Source organism: Apaloderma vittatum, unplaced genomic scaffold, assembly GCF_000703405.1.
Source record: "Apaloderma vittatum isolate BGI_N311 unplaced genomic scaffold, ASM70340v1 scaffold10154, whole genome shotgun sequence".
Taxonomy (NCBI): domain Eukaryota; kingdom Metazoa; phylum Chordata; class Aves; order Trogoniformes; family Trogonidae; genus Apaloderma; species Apaloderma vittatum.
This window is the reverse complement of record NW_009714338.1, coordinates 198-20,921: the sequence shown is the minus strand read 5'-3', so window position 1 is coordinate 20,921 and position 20,724 is coordinate 198. Positions and strand designations below refer to the sequence as shown.

Sequence of the window (20,724 nt, the reverse complement as noted above, 5' to 3'; positions counted from 1 at the left end):
AACCCTGAAAGCATAAGGCAACCCCAAAAGCTGAAAGGTTATCATCTTGGGCAGGCAACAGAAGGAGCTCTGCTTATTAAAAAAAAAACAACCAACCACACCATCCCTGTGCTCCTCCAACAAATGGTGAGAGAAATCGGTCCAGGGCAGATGCCCTGGAAAGCAGCCAACCTGGGATGGTGATGAAGATCGTGTCTATATCCACAGACATACTTGGTAAGAATTAAATATAACATTTTTCATTACTTAAATGTGTCTTCTCCAAACTTTTGTTCCCATCTTCCTTTCACTGCTTCTTCTGTGTCTATTTGTTAATTTGAGAGTTTCTGCTCCTCTGGCTTTTATGCATTTCGCTCCTGTTTCCAGGTATCCAAACACCTTCATGCTCTGACTTTCTTAACTGAGTGCATTTTCTTAACTGAGTGCAGTTCAAGCAGAACACAAGTGCCAGTTACTGTACACGTCACCCTACTCCAAAAAGTACGAGGTTAAACATCACAGGAAAAAAAGCGCAGAAGCAATGGAAGTGCAGAAAACAGATGAGCTGTTCAGAAGGACAGTTTCTGAAAAATATACACTGAAATTATTTTTATTTTTGCTGGAATTAAAAAAACATAGGAATATTGACATTGCATTTAAAAACCCCAGGAAGTTAAAGATTATACATCGTTGCATTTCTGAAATCCAACAGTGCAAAGCTGGAAATCACAGAAAAACATCTTCATCATGCCTTTTTTTTTTTAGGAGATACCAATATATATATATGAACATTTTGAAACAAGATTTTTAAAAAGAAGCGTCAAGCTGTCCAAACTTGAAAGTGCTCTTCATTAAACACACCGAAACCTGTCACTCTTCTGGGGTGGGGACACTGTCAGAAAGTTAAAACAATTGAACAAACAAGAAATGTATCAAAAGCCAGTTCTTAACAGAAGGAAACCCAATATATCCGGAGGGAACTACAGGGCTTTGAGTTTGAGATTTGGGGTTTAAATGTTGAGAAGCGTTATTGTGCGTGCTTCTTCTCAACAGATGAATATTGGCAAGTACTGAGTTAGGGGCATTCGTTCCTAAATCTGCGTAGCGTGAAGTTGGTACAATCGTTACTCTCCTCTCCTGGATTGCCAAGGTGCGCACGCCGACAGCAGAGTAACAGGCGGCCGCCCGCAAACACAACTACTCATTTCAGTTGCCTCAAGTTGGCAAACAGAAGCTGTGAATTTATACAGCCACGATGCGCGTTGTAGGATTTGTCTTCCCCCAGGTGAAAGCAGCGTATCTACAGCTCGGTTTAAAATGACGCGCCCCTTCTCGATGCGTCAGGTAAGAAAAGCTTTCTACAAAAGTCCTTTTTCCAAGTCATCATCTTGAAAGTCTTGCAGCTGCTACAAGGAGACGATTCAAATCGCTACTGCTTAGGCTCCAGGTAAATAGTCAGGAAAGGGAAATGCCTAAAAGCAGTTAAGTGTCCATCATGAATACTAATGGTTATGGGGATGAGACCTCAAAAGAAAGGTCTTGCCTGTCCCAGTAGCTTATTGGCTGCAATGATAGTCAATACTTGTGGAATTCACTCATAAATATCATTATTCATTTTTACTTAAAGCCGTGTCCTAACACTAACAAAGACCACAACCCTAGGGGAAAAAATCACGTTAAATGTATATGTAACAACACTATAAAAAAAGTGACAAAGTCATATTTTATTACAAAACAGGTTTCTCTATTTTTTTTTTGCCCAAGAATTCTTTTTAAACTAAACAGGCTTTCATTCTTATGTCAGAGACTGAGGAACAAAAACAAAACACTATAAAAATCAAATCCTAAAACTCTGATGTTTAGAAAAAAAAATGGGAAAACTATTTTCATACTACAAAACATGTCACTTTACAAAAACCCCGCATAGTTATTCTGTTACCTGGATAATAAAGACAAAATGGGACGTGAAAAGGATACGAAGATCTTAAAACTAGACCTCAAGTATTTCTGGATAAAATTCTCTATTCTGATCATTGCAAGACTCTCTGGCCTTAGGGGGCCATTTGTTCAGGGAACGGAAATGTGTGTGGAACCAGCCAGAGAGATGCTATGGATCAGGAGAAAATCCTGCCTTTATTTTGGTGGTTTATCGTTTTTCCAGTGGAAACTGATATGGCGTAAACCCCACACTACGAATTCTAACAATTTCCAACACAAATCCCAACGTTGTTTAATTTACTTAATAGTACAGCCTTTCAGAAAAATTAAAATCTGTTTTATTTTATATTCTTTCTAATGAAAAGTATATAAACTGCGCTTTTAAATTAAATCATGCTCTGCCAAAACTGGTCTGCTTTAAGACTGATAACTTTAGTGGAGAGAATTAAGATGTTTCAGCGAGTATCAATTTTCTGTTAAAAAATGTCTGCGACAAAATAAAAAAAAATAATCTTAATTTAGAATAAGCAGTGTAAACAGCAAAAACAACAGAAGCCACAAAGTTGCACGCACCAGCCACCGGCAGACAAGTAACTCCAAATACTCATAGAACTTTGTATCTTCCTTTGTTGGTTGGTTGGTAAGAATTTTGCTGCAAATAAAGGAGAGAACAATCACAGTTAAAAGCAGAAATGGATAAAGAATTGCAACAGCTCCGCTAACAGTAAGTCCACGTGACGTGAACAAGCAGTTCCTCAGCAATCTCCTTCCTTTGGAAAACATTTTTAGGGGGAGGTCGACGAGTTTGAGAAAGAAACAAACTCCTCAAGAGCGGCTCAGCAGGACAACTGGAATTCACTGCTGATTTGAAAGGCTACTGAAGAGAAATACTCTGTCAAGCCTAATGTAGTATCGCTGAAGGTTAAAAGCTGAGGTCTCTTCAACCCGAAAACTCAAAATATGATTTCTCAAGACAATGTCGTATTTGACAATGGAGCATCGCTAGCTGGGTGCACCATAAAGCTCCAGCAAAAGAGATCTCTTAACACATACAAAGTATTAAAATGAGGGGAATAACTCTCCCCTGCCTGACGGTGCTGAAATTAGGAAATTTGTTGGGACCTAATTCTTTACGGGGTCTGCATTCAGAAAGCTCCGTTAATGTGTTATCTCCACCTGCTGGCTGGAGAACAGCCCTGTCTGTGTGTTAGTGCCTGCCCGGTCGAACTCAGCAATGGATTTTCTAGGCTGTGCAATGAAACAGTGGCTTTGAGATCTATAGCTGCCAGTCCCCAGTATTAAGAGAAATGTACCCCAGAGCATCAACATTTGTAGAAATCAATCTCATAAAGCACAAATTAAGGCACTTTCCCTCTGCATTCTGGATATTCCACTCACCAATCTGATGAGCTCCTCCTTTATAAGTCGCGTGATTTCTGCCTTTGCTTTCTGTACAGCCAGTTCGTTGGCACCTGAAGACAAAAAAAAAGCAGTATTGTCCCAAGTGCTTTTTGCATTGTGAAGCCTATGGAATAAACCCTGCTGGCTATTTTGAGAAACACTGTAAACCTTGCTGAGTATCCTCAACTATTTGCCATGAACAATCCAGTATTGTATGAACTGCCACAGCTGGGCTGTGTTCTGTTTTAAGGAAGATAATTAAAACAGATGGTTGTAAATGACACTATTTAGAAATACCTAGGACTAAAGGCTTCTTTAACAAAAACCTCCACTCAACCATCACGAGGCTTCCAAAGTTTTTGTTGTCATATTTGATATAATTTCTTGTACCTATTAATAGCTCTTAATAGTCAAATCCTTCACAATTCCATTCTCTTCCTTATTTCGCTCTAGCACAGACACCTTTGTGCTTTTTTGTTTGCTGTCCCTCTCCTCCAAACTGATTCCACACGTATTTGCTGTTGTTCTGTTGCAGTTCAGTCTTCTGAGAAGCATCTCTGTGATCCCCATGGATCACCTGACAAAGCTCATGAAGATAAATGAGTGTTTCTTTAGTAACTGCAAAGTAACTACAGACTCACGTCTGTAACCGAGCATCCAAACATCGTGACTACAGAGATTCCACGTCTAAGCATAAACCTAGACTCGCATCTTTAACCAGAACACGTACAAAAGGAACACTTACTTTCTATAGCCAAATAAATCTTTCGTTCTCCTTCCTTGGGTTCTTTGCCTGGAGGGAAATAAGTTCCTCTGATTGTAATAGCAGCCTCAGAATATTCACTGATCCTCTGCAGCGCTTCTTTGGAGGTAACTTTCCATCTGGCCGTCTGCAAGGGGAAGGACGCGGGAGGGTCACCGAGGAGAAAAGCATCGCACAAAACAGCAAACTCCGGGTCAGGTGACATTTTAGACAAAGATCAAGAACGCCGCGCTGTGAAAATCGGTCTCAGCATTCTAATTTAAAAAGGCACCTAGAAATTGTAGCCAGTTATTTTAATGAAAGTATACTTTAAAAAAATCTGCTTCCTGCGTCAGCAAGGTAAGGTTATAGAAGAAGGAGAAAAGAGAACGGATGCAGAGTATACTATTAAAGCAACAACTCTAAAGACCTTCCATTGTGCAGGAACAGACCTCAAGGGCAAACACAACTTGATAGAATAAGGCAAACCTGAGCAGAAGCGCAAAAATAAATACACTAAATTTCTTCCTGATACTGTGAAATATAAATCCTCAGAATAATAAGAGGAGGTAGAAATATTCTGAATGGCAAAAATACTCAGGTAATAAAGAAAAGGAAAGAGCAGGATCAATCCTAGCAGTATGGGCTTTGAAATGAAAGTGGCAAAGGTCTGGATATGAGAGAAGTCAGTGGCCGAGGGTGCAAAGACTCTCACATAATAAGCAATGCTTGTTTCCCAATATTCTCTGGAGTATGTCCAAAGCATTGTGTACCTCTAAACCGAGACACAATCACAGATAATGCAGTCATTTCAATCAGGTATGATAAGAAATAGAGACAAAGTATTTCTATATTCATGGTCTAAGCTTCAAAGATACGTTTTGTTAAATAATGGTTATTTACACTTGATTGTAGCGAAATGGTTACTTGCCTGTGGGAAGTCATTGATCTCCAATTCTTCTTCATATCTCTTAAAGGATTCATTTTGTCCTCCATCCTGTTTCTCTTCCTCCTGCTTCTCTATGGGTACGTAATTGAGCTTAGCATTGATTTTTTCAGCCAGCTGCTCTGCAATGGTCTTGGCAGACACAGTAGGAGCTTGAATGGTGCCTCCTCTCAGGATAGCGTTTGTAGCCTGCTGCATCACATCCTGGAAAAAAACAGGTCCGTGCTGAGAACCAGCCAGCCAAAAGAAGTCCTGAATAAACCCACAGGGGGTTCATTAAAGCTCTCTACGGAATAGAATCGTCCACATAACAAACACATCCTCCAAACTTATCTTTCTCTTCTGCCCCTTCCCAAAACTCCCCAAACACGCGGGTGATCTTTTGTATCTTCAGCTCAAGATAGCTTTGGACACTCCAGACCACATTAACCTCAATCTGAACAGACCGTTTATCACATGCTTCAGCAGGGAAAGACGTCCTGCAACTCTGCTAAAGCTGACAAAACCGAATTGTATAATTTTATCAGTAACAAATCAAATCTTTACCAGGGCAGACAAAGCATTTCCAGTTCTGTGTTGTCTTATTGTCAATTAGCTCAATTACAAATTATACAACGTATCACTGAGTCAGCCCGGCACAAATGAGTTACGTAACAGAGCATGTTATTAGTGTGCAGCTACAGAGCAAAGAATTATTTAAAAAACCCACAAATATTGCTCTGTAAAGAGCCTGACCTTAAAGTGGAAGGGGACCAATACTTGGGCCTCCGCTCCAAGATTCTTCTGGGCATTGATTCTTAAGGCCAATCTTTTAGCAATTTCCAATTTTTCTGCGTTTCCAGCTGACGGCGTAGGAGCGTTGGATGTTCCTGGTGCTCCCATGTCTTTTACTCTTTTCTTTGAGTTGAACATGCTTTCAATTTGTTCATCAATCTAAAGAAAATAACAATTATGAGATCATTGCATTTACCATCCAATAATGCTATCCTCCTACAGAAACAAAACAGTGAAGGGCACACAGTTTACATGCTTTTAAAGAAATTCACCTTGTATAAAGGGTAGAAGCCTGCCCAGAACTACAAAAGGAACAGATGATCTAATAATCAGGAAAAAGTTTGAAAATAGCATTTACTTTCAAGGTCACAAACAGGAGTCTAACAAAGAGTAAGAAAGCAATCAAATAAGGATTTAGAAATAGAAAAGGCTACTATGAATGTCTTTAAAACACTGCAAGCAAAATTGTTGATAATTGAGGACATTATATTCCATTTATGCAAAATTAATATTACAGAGCAAAGAATTTCTGTGATATTTCCATAACTACACATATTAAGTATAAAATACCAGTAAGTCAGAAAACGACTTTCAAGATCTTTATAGATGATGTGACCTTCACAGCTGTCTGTCTTTTACATCGAAGAAAACACACAGGTCTACTGGTGGAATTTAACTAATGAAGTCACTAGCACAGGATACAGAGTAACAAAACTCCAGGCATTCTGCAAGGCGTTACGTGACCTACTAGGGGAAGAAAATATACGGGAAAACGTTAAGCAACTTAGGTCTTATTTTTCAGGTGCTTACATCAACAGCTGTATCTTCATCATCTGAATCTTGCAAGCCAAGAGCTGCTTTTTGTAGCTTCTTTCTTTCATTAGCCAAAGCCTGTTCTGTTTCATCAAATTTAAAACCTTTGCCAGAGAACCCGCTGCTTTTTTTAATCAGTTTCCCTTCCTGAAAATAAAAACATGTATTTTCATGCGTAGAAGTTAAGTCCAAATTCCAATAATCACAAAATAGCTATGAAATAAGTATTTCTGAAGTAACTTATTTTAAAAAGCAAATCCTAGCACATTTAGAAAGCTCTTCAAATTTAAAAAATGTATTTTACAGTGAAATTAAAAAAAAAAGCTACGTTACTCCAACAGATAGAAATAATATACTATCAGGATTTTCTGTGAGTATAAATTTTAAATGTTTTTCAAACACATTTAAGAAAACATTCCAGTTTTTATATAAGAAAAACTCTGAAGTCACTCCTCTCATCATAAGCAGGATCCTCTGAGAGCGAAAAATAACAACACAAATTCTGTGAAAGAACTTCACCGTCTTTTATGAGAATTTTGATAAAAGCCAAGTGCCCCTTCCACAGTGGGCGTTTCTCTATCACACACCAGCTGAGAATATTCCATTTCTCAAGTGCTGTAAGCGACATTCGAGAACCCAGTCCTGAAAACACTCACACACTCGCATAAGCGCTTGGTGTGTGTTCTCAGTGATGACTCACGGACGTGAATCGTACAACTGGACCCATGTGCATACGAGGGAAACCCAGAGCAAAGGCCACTGGAGAAAGAGTTACTTACAGCCTTCTGTTGGTCTTTGAAGTCAGCCCAGAGCTTCTCCAAATCAGTAGGAATTGGATTCCCAGACAATTCCAAAGCCTTAATGATATCACCAGCATACCGGGCCTGATCCTCAGTGATGAATGTATATGCGTACCCCTGGTAAAAATTAAAAGGTAATAAAGAAAAATCTCGGAAGACACTTTATCTCTACATTTGCCGAAGCACCCTTGCACAGACGCTGCTGTTCTGGTCAATAAAAGCAACCGTGATATTCATGCGTAAGCTTTTTTTCGTGGAAATGTAGAATGAATAATGTGATTCCCCAGGAAGCTGGTACAGAGGTAATCAGCCACAGGTGCTAGATACTGAAGTTTTTCCTTTCAATCTTGTCATGGTTCAAGGTTTGAAAAATAAAAGCTTATAAATTTAGTAGGGCACATTTCTGACAGCGACAGACACACAAACTTTCAGCCACAAATGAGATTTAAAAGGACATTCACATATTAGAAGAACATGCAAGTCCCAACTTTCACGATGCTAAAATTCAGAATATATTTTACACAGGATCACTCAAAAACCTCAGATGGACTCTAAAGGAGAACCCTCTTCCCACCGGCAATGTAAAGTACTCCCTCTAGAGCTATCCCTTGGCAACACCTCAATCAAGCAATAAATCAGGAAAAAGGTTCAATAATAACCCAAATGGGTGGCAGTTTCCACATACTTTATTGCCAGCTCGTCCGGTTCGGCCTGCTCGGTGCACGTAATCTTCGTAGTGGTTGGGACAGCTGTAATTGACCACCAGCATCAGCTGTTTTACATCCAAGCCCCTTGCTGCTACAGATGTGGCCACCAGAAGTTTGCAGATTCCATTCTTGAAATCATTAATTATGCTGTCCCTGTCGTACTGATCGATACCTGCAAGAAACCAGACAAAGCAAGTTTAATTAGAAAGCTCTGCTTTGAAAGAATTTGTACATGGACCAAAACACCCTCCAGCTTCAAACAACTGAAAGCCTAAGCAAATAAAATGTCAACACATTCACTCTTTTACAGGCAAAATACATCAGCCAGAATAATATATCTCTTAGTCTATTATCCAGATTAACAAAACTTTTCATTTTTCCCCTACAAAATGATGTTTTCCCGTATCAAGATCCTCAAAAGTTTCTTTAATGGGATTTTCTATTTGACTTCTTATATTCAACTGAGACCTCATGAGGAGGCTTTGTCTGCTCTCTAAGGGCAACGGAAATCTCAGAAGAACCACTGCTGCACTAAAAAACCAGTGGGTTTGTTCTCACTGGTTACTGTGGTTTGAAGAGCACTATATACAGAAAGTTTTAAAATACCCTTGGATGGACATTCTGAAGAGATTTCCTCCTCTTGCTACTTCCGTTATACGACTACTTGATGGCAGGAAAGTGAAACTACAGCCACTGCTAGTGCGGAATCTCAAATAAAAATATCATCTAACACTCCCAATGGCATTCACTGCCCTGCAATAGCAAGTAGGTAGTAATATTCCCTGAGAGGTGTTAACTCTGAGTAACAACCCTGCTACACAGAGACAAGATTTGGCATCGGATGACATCTCAAGGGGATAATAGAGAGTAATTACGGAAAACTATCCTACCTATTTCAAATTAAGAGGCAAATATCTTTCCCAATTATAAAGCAAAACCTGCCTGAGAAGAAATAGTAATTAGTAAAATACAGGAAGTAAGTAACTTCTCTTTATAGCTGCTGAATACCAATATTCTAGTTCAGGGTTATAAATATAAACATAAATATACAGATATATAGAGACATATAAATATGGAGAGACATATAGACATATATAAATGCCCAAGATTGCAGATTACCTCCATGAAGAGACAAGCAAGGGTAAGAGGCTCTCATTAAATCTTTCAACAACCCATCGGCGTGTTCTTGTTTATCTACAAATATGATAACCGAGCCTTTCTCCTGATAGTGTCCCAGTAACTCCAATAACTTCAAAAACTTGTTCTCCTCTTCTATGACAATCTGGAAAAAGACATATAAAAGCAAAGTATAGAGAGTATAAACCAGAGATGACTTTTCCAGGCTGTTTCCATCACTCATGGTAAAACTGCTGTTCAGCTTAGTGCAAACTGAAAGGGAAATAAAAAAAGCAATCACATCGTATTTGCAGATTAGGGGGTTGGTTTATTCTGAGTTCATGTTTAAAGACCACCAAACTTCCAAAAAGTAAAAGCTCTGCGGGTACATTGGTTTGTACTCGATATTGCTGGAAATATCTTTTGCAAGCCGAGGAGTAGATGAGCAAGGCGGAGGCACGCAATACTCACCACGTGCTGCTCCACATCAGAACAGACAACGCTTCTGCCTCCGACCTGCACTTCTATAGGTTTACTGAGGATTCTCCGAGCCAAAGCCTCCATAGCTCTGGGAAAAGTAGCTGAGAACATGACAGTCTGACGATCAGGCCTGACGTTGTCTACAATGCGCATTACCTGGTTTAAGAGAACATTCCCTGTTAATACTCAAGCGTTGTAAGTGAATTTCACGCGCGCACAGAGCTGTGGTCTTCCACAATCGAGCGGCATCTGCGCTACGCAGGCCACAAAACATTCCTTTCCAGATTTCCTCTTGGGACCTAGGGGCTGGCGTTGGAAGACAGGCAAAACTTGCCAAATTCAAAAAGGAAATTGAGGGGTAGTACGCAACCAGACAACGACCCCGCAGAAATCGTAAGATGTGAAGCGGAAACCTCGCAGCTCAAGGGAAGAAACAGAGGGATTTTCCTAGTTTTGCAGGACAAAACAGCCTGATGGCAACTGGAGTTTTGTTCCTGCAAAATTAGGAATCCAAAACTTTGGATTTCCAGAGCCACTAGCAAGCAATTTGTCACCAGTGTTTCCAACGTTTTGTTCCCGTCTCCTGTGTGACATTGCCAGGAGACACCAAAAACTTTCTAAGCAGGCTACGACTACTAATATGACACCTGCACCAAGGGATTAATGTCGAAAGATTAAGATAGGGCTATGACACGGCCACACATATCCAAAATAAGCATTTAAAAGAGAAAAAACTAAGCTACGTAAGAATTTACTGAAAACAAAGCACGTGAGGATGCAAGAAAAATGAAAGAGTTTAAACTGCTGTCCATACGCAGCACATCTTTTTGAATGCTCCTCGGCAGCCTGATAAGAACTCGGCATTGCATAATCTTTTAAGTGCAAAAGAACATCTTGTGGCGATATCACTCGTGTTATTAATTACCTGAGGCTCAAAACCCATGTCAAACATTCTGTCTGCTTCATCGAGTACAACATATGTGACTCTACGGAGATTTGTCACCCGACCTGCGAAAGGAGAGGAGAAAACACATGGGAAACAGAATCAAATGGAAATCTGGTTTCCCTCAGGAATATTTTTTTAAAAAAAATGTTATATAGTCTCACTATCTTCTAAAAAAGCCATTAATTAATTTTTTTTAAAAAATTCACTAAATGTGAATTTTAATATTTTCATTTTATTCACATATATTCTGGGAAACGTGTACGTATGCACAAGGCCCTTTATTTTGTCAAACTCTTCTCTTGCATACCATCATAGGGCCAGAAGAACCTGTAAAATTCAGAAAACTGCCCTCGCCAAAACACATCATAAAACTAAGACTGAGATGAAGCAAGGAGCCACATCAGCCATTATCTGACAGCGCCACCTAGAAAAAAACATATTAGAGATTACAGCGCATGTGTGGAAGGCAAAGTCCAGTGCTAACTCTTGCAGCCTCAGAAAAATACCTTTTACACATCTAATCCGTAATGCTTCCTCGGAGCTAGAAATAACTATCTGAGAACAATCATACTAATTCTAGTTAACTGCTAGTAATACAGATAATACAGAGTAAGTGGTCTTTTTGAAATGAATATATAAAAAGCTCCCCAGTAATGCTACTGAATTTAAGAACCACCCCAAAACTCTGGGAGAGCTGGAAACAAAACAAGCAAGTAGGATGCCTGTGAGTATTTCGAAATTATGATGGACAGGATAATTAGCACCCTTCCCAAACAAATAGCTAAGAGAGTCCCTTTCATGAGAAGGATTTAACTCAAGGATTTAAGAAACATGTTCCAAAATGATATAAACACGTGAACACGTTCATTTCCAAACAACTCTGGGGCGACGGTGCCGAATGCGCTCAGAAAGGAACTGATTTTTCGCGTTTTCTACAACTATCACTCAGACCTGTGCCTGGTAAATTACAGCAGAATTTGGTCCTTTCAGCTTCAGCAAATTGCAGCTGAATCCTCCAATTATTTTTTTGAGATTTAGAGCTGCTTTTTTTTTTTTTTTTAAGGTACAGAATTCATACTTAAGGAACAAAATAAATATTTCTTAAAAGCTACGTGTCTATTTAACATCTTAACACTTTCATCCCCAAATAATAACTTTGTAAAATTACTTGGGAACAGCATTAATGTACCTACCTTTGACGATTTAAGTCTTGGAAGCCCAGTTCTATATGTCTTGAAGGTACTTTTTCCACAGAAGTTAAATAATGTCAACAGTTTAGTAGAGGTTTTGATGTGGAATAATTTAATAATAAAACTTTATCTAATAAGCATGCAATGTTTACACTAGGACAAAACCTCTTAAAGCTGCAGTGGCTCAGTTTAATCAATCTGAATATCTGAAGTAAGATCAGTTCTTTTACTTTTGATAAGTTATTTAGGGAGGGCTTCTTAGTCCATTTGGTTTTTAAAACGAATGTATAAAGGCAGAGTCAGATCCTTTTATGTAAAAATAGGCAACTGCTGAGCTACGCTAACGATAATAAAGGATCAATGGGCAGACAAAATAAGCAACTGTTATATAATCTTTATGCAAATGACTTGACGTTAAAAAATTTGGATGGGCATATTCTAAATTGAACAATGCTAAACATTCTCAGAACTCTTCAAGAATGTAGGATTTCCTGTCCTCCCCAAAAAAGTCAAACCAATATATGGTTAAACCTACTATTAGTGCTATATTTTCTCAATAGCTAGACAGTGCAGCCTGAAGAGATACAAGAAAATTCCAATAAGACCATTTATCAAAATACATGATCTTTTGAATTTGTTAGAATTACACAACAAATATAAAAAGCTCTCCATAGGAAAAGGTTTTCTACTCACCATTGTTAGCTGCTAACATGTCAATCATACGCCCAGGTGTGCAAACAATAATTTCAGCACCTCTTTTGAGTTCAGCTATCTGATTTTAAAACACAGTAAACAATTAAAGAGTGGGGTTTTTGCTTTGTGTCGTTTAAAAACCAAACATGCATCACCTTGAAAAAAAAGATACATGCACTGTGACGCAGCTGTAATACTAATCTGAATTGTTTATATAACGATTTTACTTAGCAATTTCTTCAAGTCTTTGGAAGACTTTGCTTTCCAAAAGAGTAACCCCTGACAATCGAAGTTACTACCACTTGAAGTAGTTACAAAGGGGATGACTTCTCTACAGTTAAGGGCCTGTAAGAAAGGACACATGTTGGAATATGGTTTCTTCAGCATCAGTTGTCCCTGATACATCACTGAGGGTCACTCCTGCTGTTTCCAGAAACAGGGCAGGGCTGGGAAACCCTTGAAATTACTCTTAACATGCAATAATAATCCATCGTGCAACAAACCAAAGTTTCCGGCTTTTGTTACCTTGAGGGGGATTCTCACGCAAATACAGCTTCTCAATAACTTTCAAACTATCACACCCCACTAACAGTTTAATTACCGCCACACTCAGCACATACATGAAAAGAAACAGTCCAAAACTTTTAAGGACCGTACTTGAGAATTTTGAAGATGATCAGGCCAGTTAAAGCTAAGCAACGTGCAAACCCTTCAGCTTTTGCATTACTACCGTTCGTACGCAGAAAATCCATGAGGGTTGCGAACGTACTGGATTTACGGGAGAAAGAAAGGAACTACACCGCAAAAGTAACATTAACTAACGAAGCTCAAGACTTATTTGACAAGTCAGATCTGCCTTTTGCGTACCTGTTCGCTGATTCCCGTCCCTCCATAAACACAGACAACTCGAAGCCCAAGCGTCTTGGAGAATTTCTTGCACTCCTTGGTGATCTGCAAAGCCAACTCGCGAGTAGGTGTCATAATGACAGCTGAAAAGCAAAGCGCTTTCGTCATGCCTTGTCATGGAAGAGATGTGGTTTATAGAAAAATATTCTGCGTAAAGATCTGTAGAGCAATTCCATGTATTTTTTAAAATGTACTTTAAAGGAAAAGAGAAGTAAGACAGTAGGAGGATGAGGGAGAAATCTTGTCAAAGCTCCCCAATCGAAGGCTGTAAGGTCTCCCTTCCAGATATCCGGGCATGCGAGTGCTCTTGAAACAACAGGAGATGGCACAGTGACCAAAAAACCCACATTAACCAGCATTCTGATTTTTAAGTAAACAAAAAAAGCCACTTGCTAACGAACATCAGTAAGTAAACATTCCTCCCTACAACCAAGAGAAGAACTGAAGATCCTTCTGAAGTGTCTGCCTGAGGTTTTATTCATTTAAATAGTGATTTTGAAAAGAAAAGTTTAGTACCTATGGGACCTTCTCCTTCTTCTAACGCTCTCTGATCCATGATGTGCCTGAACATGGGCAACAGAAACGCGATCGTTTTACCGCTGCCCGTTTTAGCGATGCCAATCAAGTCCCGTCCGTTCATAATTGCTGGGATAGCCTGGGTTTGAATGGGAGTGGGCTTTTCATAGCCATGTCTTAAAGTAAGGGGGAAAAAAAAGAAAAAAAGAAAGATATTTTAAGAACAAAGATGTGAATTTGACAGATGTGAATCATGGTCACACTGAAAAAAATTTTGCTGAGTTCATAAAGTGCTTGCTTACTTTTTGAGGGCAGTGAGAATCTTCATGGAAATCCCACACTGTACCCAGGTTTTTATCGGTTTGGGGCAGCCTTTTCCCTTGACTGTAATTCCCTCCAACTCCAGCCTGTACACATTCACCTCTGAAAAAGAGTTTGCATTACAACAGCGTCAAGCTGGACATTTCTCTACTATCTCGATCAAAATACTCTTCATCTGTCCCTGAAACATGAAATACTAATTTTATCAGCACCAAACACCTTCCAGCTTGTTACACACAAATACAGGAGGGCAGGAGGAAAGGATTCTGCTAATTTTTTTCAATCAAAGCCTCATTTGTAATTATTTGAAGTTATCGATGCTGTCTAACTGATTCAGTGTTGTTCTATACCAAGCTCTTTACATCCCAAAAGAATTTGCTGTTTCTTTGCACATCAAAATCCATCATTCTCTTTTTTAACAGCACCCAAGCTGTTCGGGTTGTGTTTGTCCTTACCTTCTTGGGTCATTTTAGCTAGTTCTGGTACTTCAACATAGAAGTTTTTCCTGAAAGGTTCATATTCTATCTTTCCATGATCCACTGGTTCTAGCAGCTTTCTCTGCTTGGTCTGATAGCCGGTCAGGGCGGTCTGAAGATCAACTTCCTCCTCTTCTGAGGAATACTGTAGAGATTGTAAGTTGTGTGTAAATCAGTACAAATGGCATTTTGAGTGGCTTCTAAGAGGCCTTTTCATAAATACGAGACACTTCCACTACCTCCATCGCATCTTGGTCGTTCTCCATGAGCTCCCCTTTCTTCTTTTCTGACTCTGCAGCTGCCTTTTTGGTTGTCACCACAGTTACTACTTTGGTAACAGTCGGTCCAGTTTTCTACAAAAACAGTTAAGACGAATTATTGCACTATCATATAAAACAAAGAACATCCTGTGTAAAAATATGCAGAATATTTGTACTTTTGAATGCATTATGCTGGGTGGGCTTTTCTTTCACTCTCTTCAGTGAAATTTTATCAGAATATCACTTGATAAAATACCAGGAAATGAAACAGGCTTTAAGTGCCTCCAACTTCTTGCTTTTTTGCACTTTCCTCCCTTTTTTTGAAAAAAACTAAGAAATCTCAGTAACTAATTTTACCTTTTCGCTCCCACCTCCACCTTTCACACTTCTCATATTGAACTTCTTGACCTCTTCTTTTACTTCTTCCATGTAAGCATCCAAAGGATCTAGTTCTTCGTCTTCAACCTCATTGCCTTCTTTCTCTCCTTCTGCAGTTTCCTCTTCGTCATCTAATATGAGCGAGAAAGATGGAACAAAAGAGATGTGGAAAGAGAGAAGTGCTCACACATGTTAAATTCTTAAGTGTACCTAACTGCAGTCCAGTTTTATTAGTATGTAATTTTTCTCATACAAATCTCTCCAGTTTGCTAATCTCAATGTGAAGCCATGAGCAGATTTAAGCCTTATTATTTTATAGTTTGCATTCTGAAAAATAATTAAATGCATTGAAGTTATTGTACTAAAAGTATTACTAGGAACAAAGTATTTTAACATGTATAAGAAGTTCAATACCATCATCATCTTCTAAACTCCATTTTTTCCCCTGTTTCATCTCTTCGATTTCTTTTTTCAGTTCTCCTATGTTCTCCATAGCCTTCTTGCGTTGCTCTTCCCTCCATTTCTCCACTCGCTCTTTTCGTTTTCGCATTTCTTCTTCTAGTTTGTTCTGATCAAAATTCTATGATAAAAACAACGAATTAGTGAAAATCAACAGCCATTGGCTTTTGCCTGTGCTTCCCCACACAAATGTAGCTGTTGTGTGAGCCCCTGCAGAAGTCTGGACATCCACAAACTTATCACGACAGAGCTAAATGAAAACACAACATCGACTGTAACATTTTTAAGGAAGAAATGCAATTGCTATTTTATTTTTCATTACAGTAGCTGGCATATAATTTTTAAGACAGTAGCGAATTAAACTTTCCTTTATTTACAAGGAAAAAATACTGTAACTTGCACCAGTGAGTTTCAACTCGTTTTGGTCACTAATCCATAAAACAGTAAAGAATTACCGTGCTGCACTCTACTTCCAAAGGTCCTTTTTTTAAAGAAAAAAATTAAAATAATCAGCTCCTCTACTGACACTTAATCTATGAAAAATGAGAGATCCTTCACACCTGTCTGTGGTTCACAGTCTAAGCAGACTGAAATCCTGAACTGAGAAAAATGTTTCCTACGCAAAGAAGTGGAAGTGAATCCCCTGTGTTAGGGCAGCAAATACTTGTGCTGCACTCTACTTCCAAAGGTCCTTTTTAAAAAAAAAAATAAAAAATAATGAGCTCCTCTGTCAACACCTGTTCCTACGCCAAGAAGTGGAAGTGAATCCCCTGTGTTAGGGCAGCAAATACTCTCTCATTCAGTGAGGATTTTGTGCAGCTCTAAGAACAGCTTTTCTTTTGTGAAGGCACTAATCTATGGTTAACTTCATTCCTAGTTTAAATTCTTATCTTTTAAATTGTTAAGTGTTAAAAGCTCCTACCTCAGTGGCCACAGTATTTGGGGCAGCAAAGAAGTGGAAGTGAATCCCCTGTGTTAGGGCAGCAAATACTCTCTCATTCAGTGAGGATTTTGTGCAGCTCTAAGAACAGCTTTTCTTTTGTGAAGGCACTAATCTATGGTTAACTTCATTCCTAGTTTAAATTCTTATCTTTTAAATTGTTAAGTGTTAAAAGCTCCTACCTCAGTGGCCACAGTATTTGGGGCAGCATCTTTATCTTTCTCTTCTTCTTTGTCATCTTTGTCCTTTTTCTTTTCTTTGGAAACTTCCACACCTTCGGTCTTTTCTTTCGATCTTGATCTGAAAGGTAAGATCAAAGATTTCTTAGAACATTACAGCTTTTCTCAGGAGGATACATGTGCTGGACAGAACCTGAAATATGAGCACCCCGTAGAGGTTTTATGTTTTCAAATATGTTACAAAGCATCTTTCCATGTCATGGAAATATTCCCTTTAACTACCAAAAATTTAGAATCTATTACAATCCACCAATTCCCACTTTTTGCTTCTGTTCTTCTCATTTCTTTACCAGAGAAAGTTGCAGATTTCATTTCCAGAACACTTAGAATTGACGCGTTAGTGGTTCTGCAGTTTATTTTACACCTCCTAGAGGACAGCAGAGGAAAGAGAAATTTCCTGTTTGTTGAATTTCCAGAGAGAGCTAAAATGATCTAGCATCCTGCCACAGAAGTCTGAAGATCCCCCTGAGCGTACCTCACTGCTGAGAGACAGAAAACCAGCTCTCCCTGGGACAAGCTACTTACGGAACTCAAGCGTAACACGCACACTTGCGCTTGATACAAGCCTCCTTCATCACCGACTTTATGATCCTTACTCACTTCCCATGGAAAAAGAAAAAAGCATCCAAACCAAACACAAACGTGCTAACTCAGGGTAATAAACATAAAACTCATATTAGTCAATTAAATCTCACTAAGTCTTTTTCAACAGGCTGTTCTAATACAAACCATACCTTTAGTCCAAGCTTTTCTGATTCCGCTTTCTCACAACTGCTAGACTTATCAACCTGCTGATTCTCTCCACAGACTGCTGGTACAACCTACAGACTTCCCACACATTTTACAGCACCGCACGATTACACGCTGCTTGTAACTACACCTGAAAATTCCATTAAAATATATTTAAAAGCATACGACCTGTAGTAAGTTTTTACACATTTCTAAAGTCAATATCTAACGGAGATCAAGCTTCACCTCTTTACTAAATCTATTTACTCGGTGGTTTATTCAATTACAAACCCTTAAGACCTGTCAAATCCGTATCGACCACAGCACTAAGCACACCCACGGAATGCAACAAACCAATAAGTTTAGGTTATTTTGTCACTACGATATTGTAAGTAAGAGAATACAAATACCTGTTTTCAGTTTTCCTGTTCTTGCTTGGACTGGAGGATCGAGACCGTCTACCTCTACTTCTGCTTCTTGAGCGCCTCCTCTCTCGGCTCCGGGATCTTCTTCTCTCTCGGCTCCGTTCCCTTTCTCTACTTCTTGAACGCCTGCCACAGAACAAAACTGTATTTATCTGGTAAATGATCACAGGATAATATTAACGTGCTGTTGAGGAACAGGTTGTAAAAGGAAGCCAACAATCATCAAGACCACCAAGAGCTTACAAACTCCAGCACCAGCAGTGAGAAACCACTTAAATAAGCAAAACCAATAAGAATAGTAAAACCTATCATGAACAACAGCAAAGCAACTCATTACAGTGGAAGAACATCAGCATTCCAACAAGAGGCATTTCTATCTACTTTGACTGGGCACAGATAATTCGTACCTTTGACGCTTTCTGTCACGCGAGCGAGACCTTCTCTTGTCCCTGCTGCGTGACCTCTCACGCCTACGGTCTCGGTCTCTACTTCTGGAGCGTCTGTCTTCTCCCCGTTTCCCTCTTTTGTCAGATGGAGAACGACTTCTAGAACGGCTACCAGAGCGTCCACGTGACGCAGAGCGCTTCCGATAGTGCCTGCGTCATAAATTCACAAGAAAAAATGAATGTGAGTGTGAGAACAATTTGCAGTTAGGATATCTGTCACCCCGCCTTCTAGACCGGCTACAAGAGCGTCCACGTGACGCAGAGCGCTTCCGATAGTGCCTGCGTCATAAATTCACAAGAAAAAAAATGAACGTGAGTGTGAGAACAATTTGCAGTTAGGATATCTGTCACCCTTAGGCAGACAGCGCAAAAAGAATTATCTTAATTTCTTACGCTTCTTGTATTTCTAAATACCTATAATCATCTGGCAAAACTGATTAATACATATATATATAATGATGCTGAAATCAGACAGATTACTTGGTCACATTTTTGTTTTGGTTTTAGTGTGCTACCATAAGCACATCGTGAGAACACTAGAACATCAAGAACAAATTCCTTTTTAGAAATCCACTGATCTCCATTACACGCAGGGAGAGTAGAAGACTCTTTGAAGGTATTTTAAAATTTGCTATACAAATAAAACAGTTCTTTGTTGTCTTTTATACATTATATAATTTTTATCCAGGTAAGCTAGGTAAACTATACCTCTGCTTGGTGGAAAAGCTGTCAAACTGCAATTAAATAAACATAAAACCCTGAGCATGTGACACTGCAAAGGTAGATGCCAACATCAAAAGAAATTCTGTAACATCTTCAAAAATCAAAACAAAAACTTTAAGGACTTAACAAGGCTCAAGGGATGTGTGATGGTCTTTTCTCCCCTCATTAACCTCTCTTATCCCAATCACACTGTGGGAGAGAGCAGCACCAGGAATTCTCTAGGAAACTCTTCAGCTGCGCGTGGAAGTCACAGAGGGATGTAACCATCTCCTCTTACTCCAATTCCTGATTTTCAGTCACCAGGACAGAATAATTTCCTCACACAGACTCGCAGACCCTCTCTCCTGACAAGGCCAGGCTGGGGAAGCAGGAAAAACCTGTGAAGGCAAGACCTCAAGGCCCCTCTCTCCTCTCCCTTCCATCATTGTCACACAGGGTTGTGTTACAACCGTATCAGCACTAAAAATAAGATAGCTTATTTCAGCACAGTCGGTATATTCAGGTACCATGTAAATTTAGAATCAGTACAGCAGCAGCATGATATCCGTGTACTGCTTATCAGCACAACTGAATGCAAATATCTGTCAGCGTTTGGTATCTCCAGGTTTTTCCCATCTCTGCCACAAAATGACATGAGATCTGCTCCATACCTCCCCCTTTCTAATTTCCAGTTATAAAAAAATAAAAAAAGACATTTAAGTTTTCCTCTAAGGCATGCAAGAAAGCTAAGTATATAATTTCACATTTCAAAAGCCCTGCCTGGGCTGATGAACATTTCTTTACATCAACTCCAGCACTTGCAGCCCACCCCGATCATCTCCACCCACCACTCGCTCTCACCCTTTTACCACTTCTTCCCCTCTAAAACTTTCTGTAGGTATTAAAATAGAAACATAATCAATGCTTAAACCCACTTTACGCATGATTTTTACCCTAAAATAGAAAAAAACAACCTTGTCATTATGTGAAGAGTGGCTGTACTGTGAGAAGCAAGGGAGTCCTGACAACTGGAGCACAGGACTGCACCATCGCCCTCGACAGCCTGAAACGAATTTAGAACATCCACGGGAGCCCCCAGCTCTTCCCTGAATCACTAATTCGAACCCAGCGCAACTGTTAAATCTGCAACTCGCCTGCCCCTCTCGGTGTAAATCTCAGGTACGGATTTAGGCAATGTTAGAGGGGAGCAGGGGCAACGGTAGGCAAGGGCTACTGTGTCACAGCTTTAGTGCTAAAATCTGACCGTTAGAGCAAACTAGGGAACAGAGACACGCCACAACGGCAATTGGAATCTTGGAATTGATTTAAAGCCTTGAGAGGCTCCGACTCATCTGCCAGCACGGGCCTGACCCGAACCCCCCGAAGCAGACGGTCACGTTAC

The 20,724-nt window shown here is 39.5% G+C and overlaps 1 protein-coding gene across 1 annotated transcript; it reads right to left on the bottom strand.

Moving 5' to 3' along the window:
* Positions 1-2,232: 2,232 nt before the first annotated feature.
* On the bottom strand, positions 2,233-20,276 carry DDX46 (DEAD (Asp-Glu-Ala-Asp) box polypeptide 46; the record flags this gene model as incomplete). The annotated part of the gene is made up of 23 exons (XM_009868723.1): positions 2,233-2,569; positions 3,316-3,389; positions 4,064-4,208; positions 4,992-5,210; positions 5,742-5,939; positions 6,591-6,740; positions 7,373-7,510; positions 8,079-8,272; positions 9,220-9,382; positions 9,688-9,852; positions 10,622-10,704; positions 12,526-12,604; positions 13,393-13,514; positions 13,948-14,123; positions 14,250-14,370; positions 14,724-14,889; positions 14,984-15,097; positions 15,362-15,513; positions 15,797-15,962; positions 16,964-17,081; positions 18,160-18,300; positions 18,582-18,770; positions 20,184-20,276. Coding segments are annotated over 23 exons (3,214 nt in total), but the record flags the coding sequence as incomplete, so codon positions are not given.
* Positions 20,277-20,724: the final 448 nt, after the last annotated feature.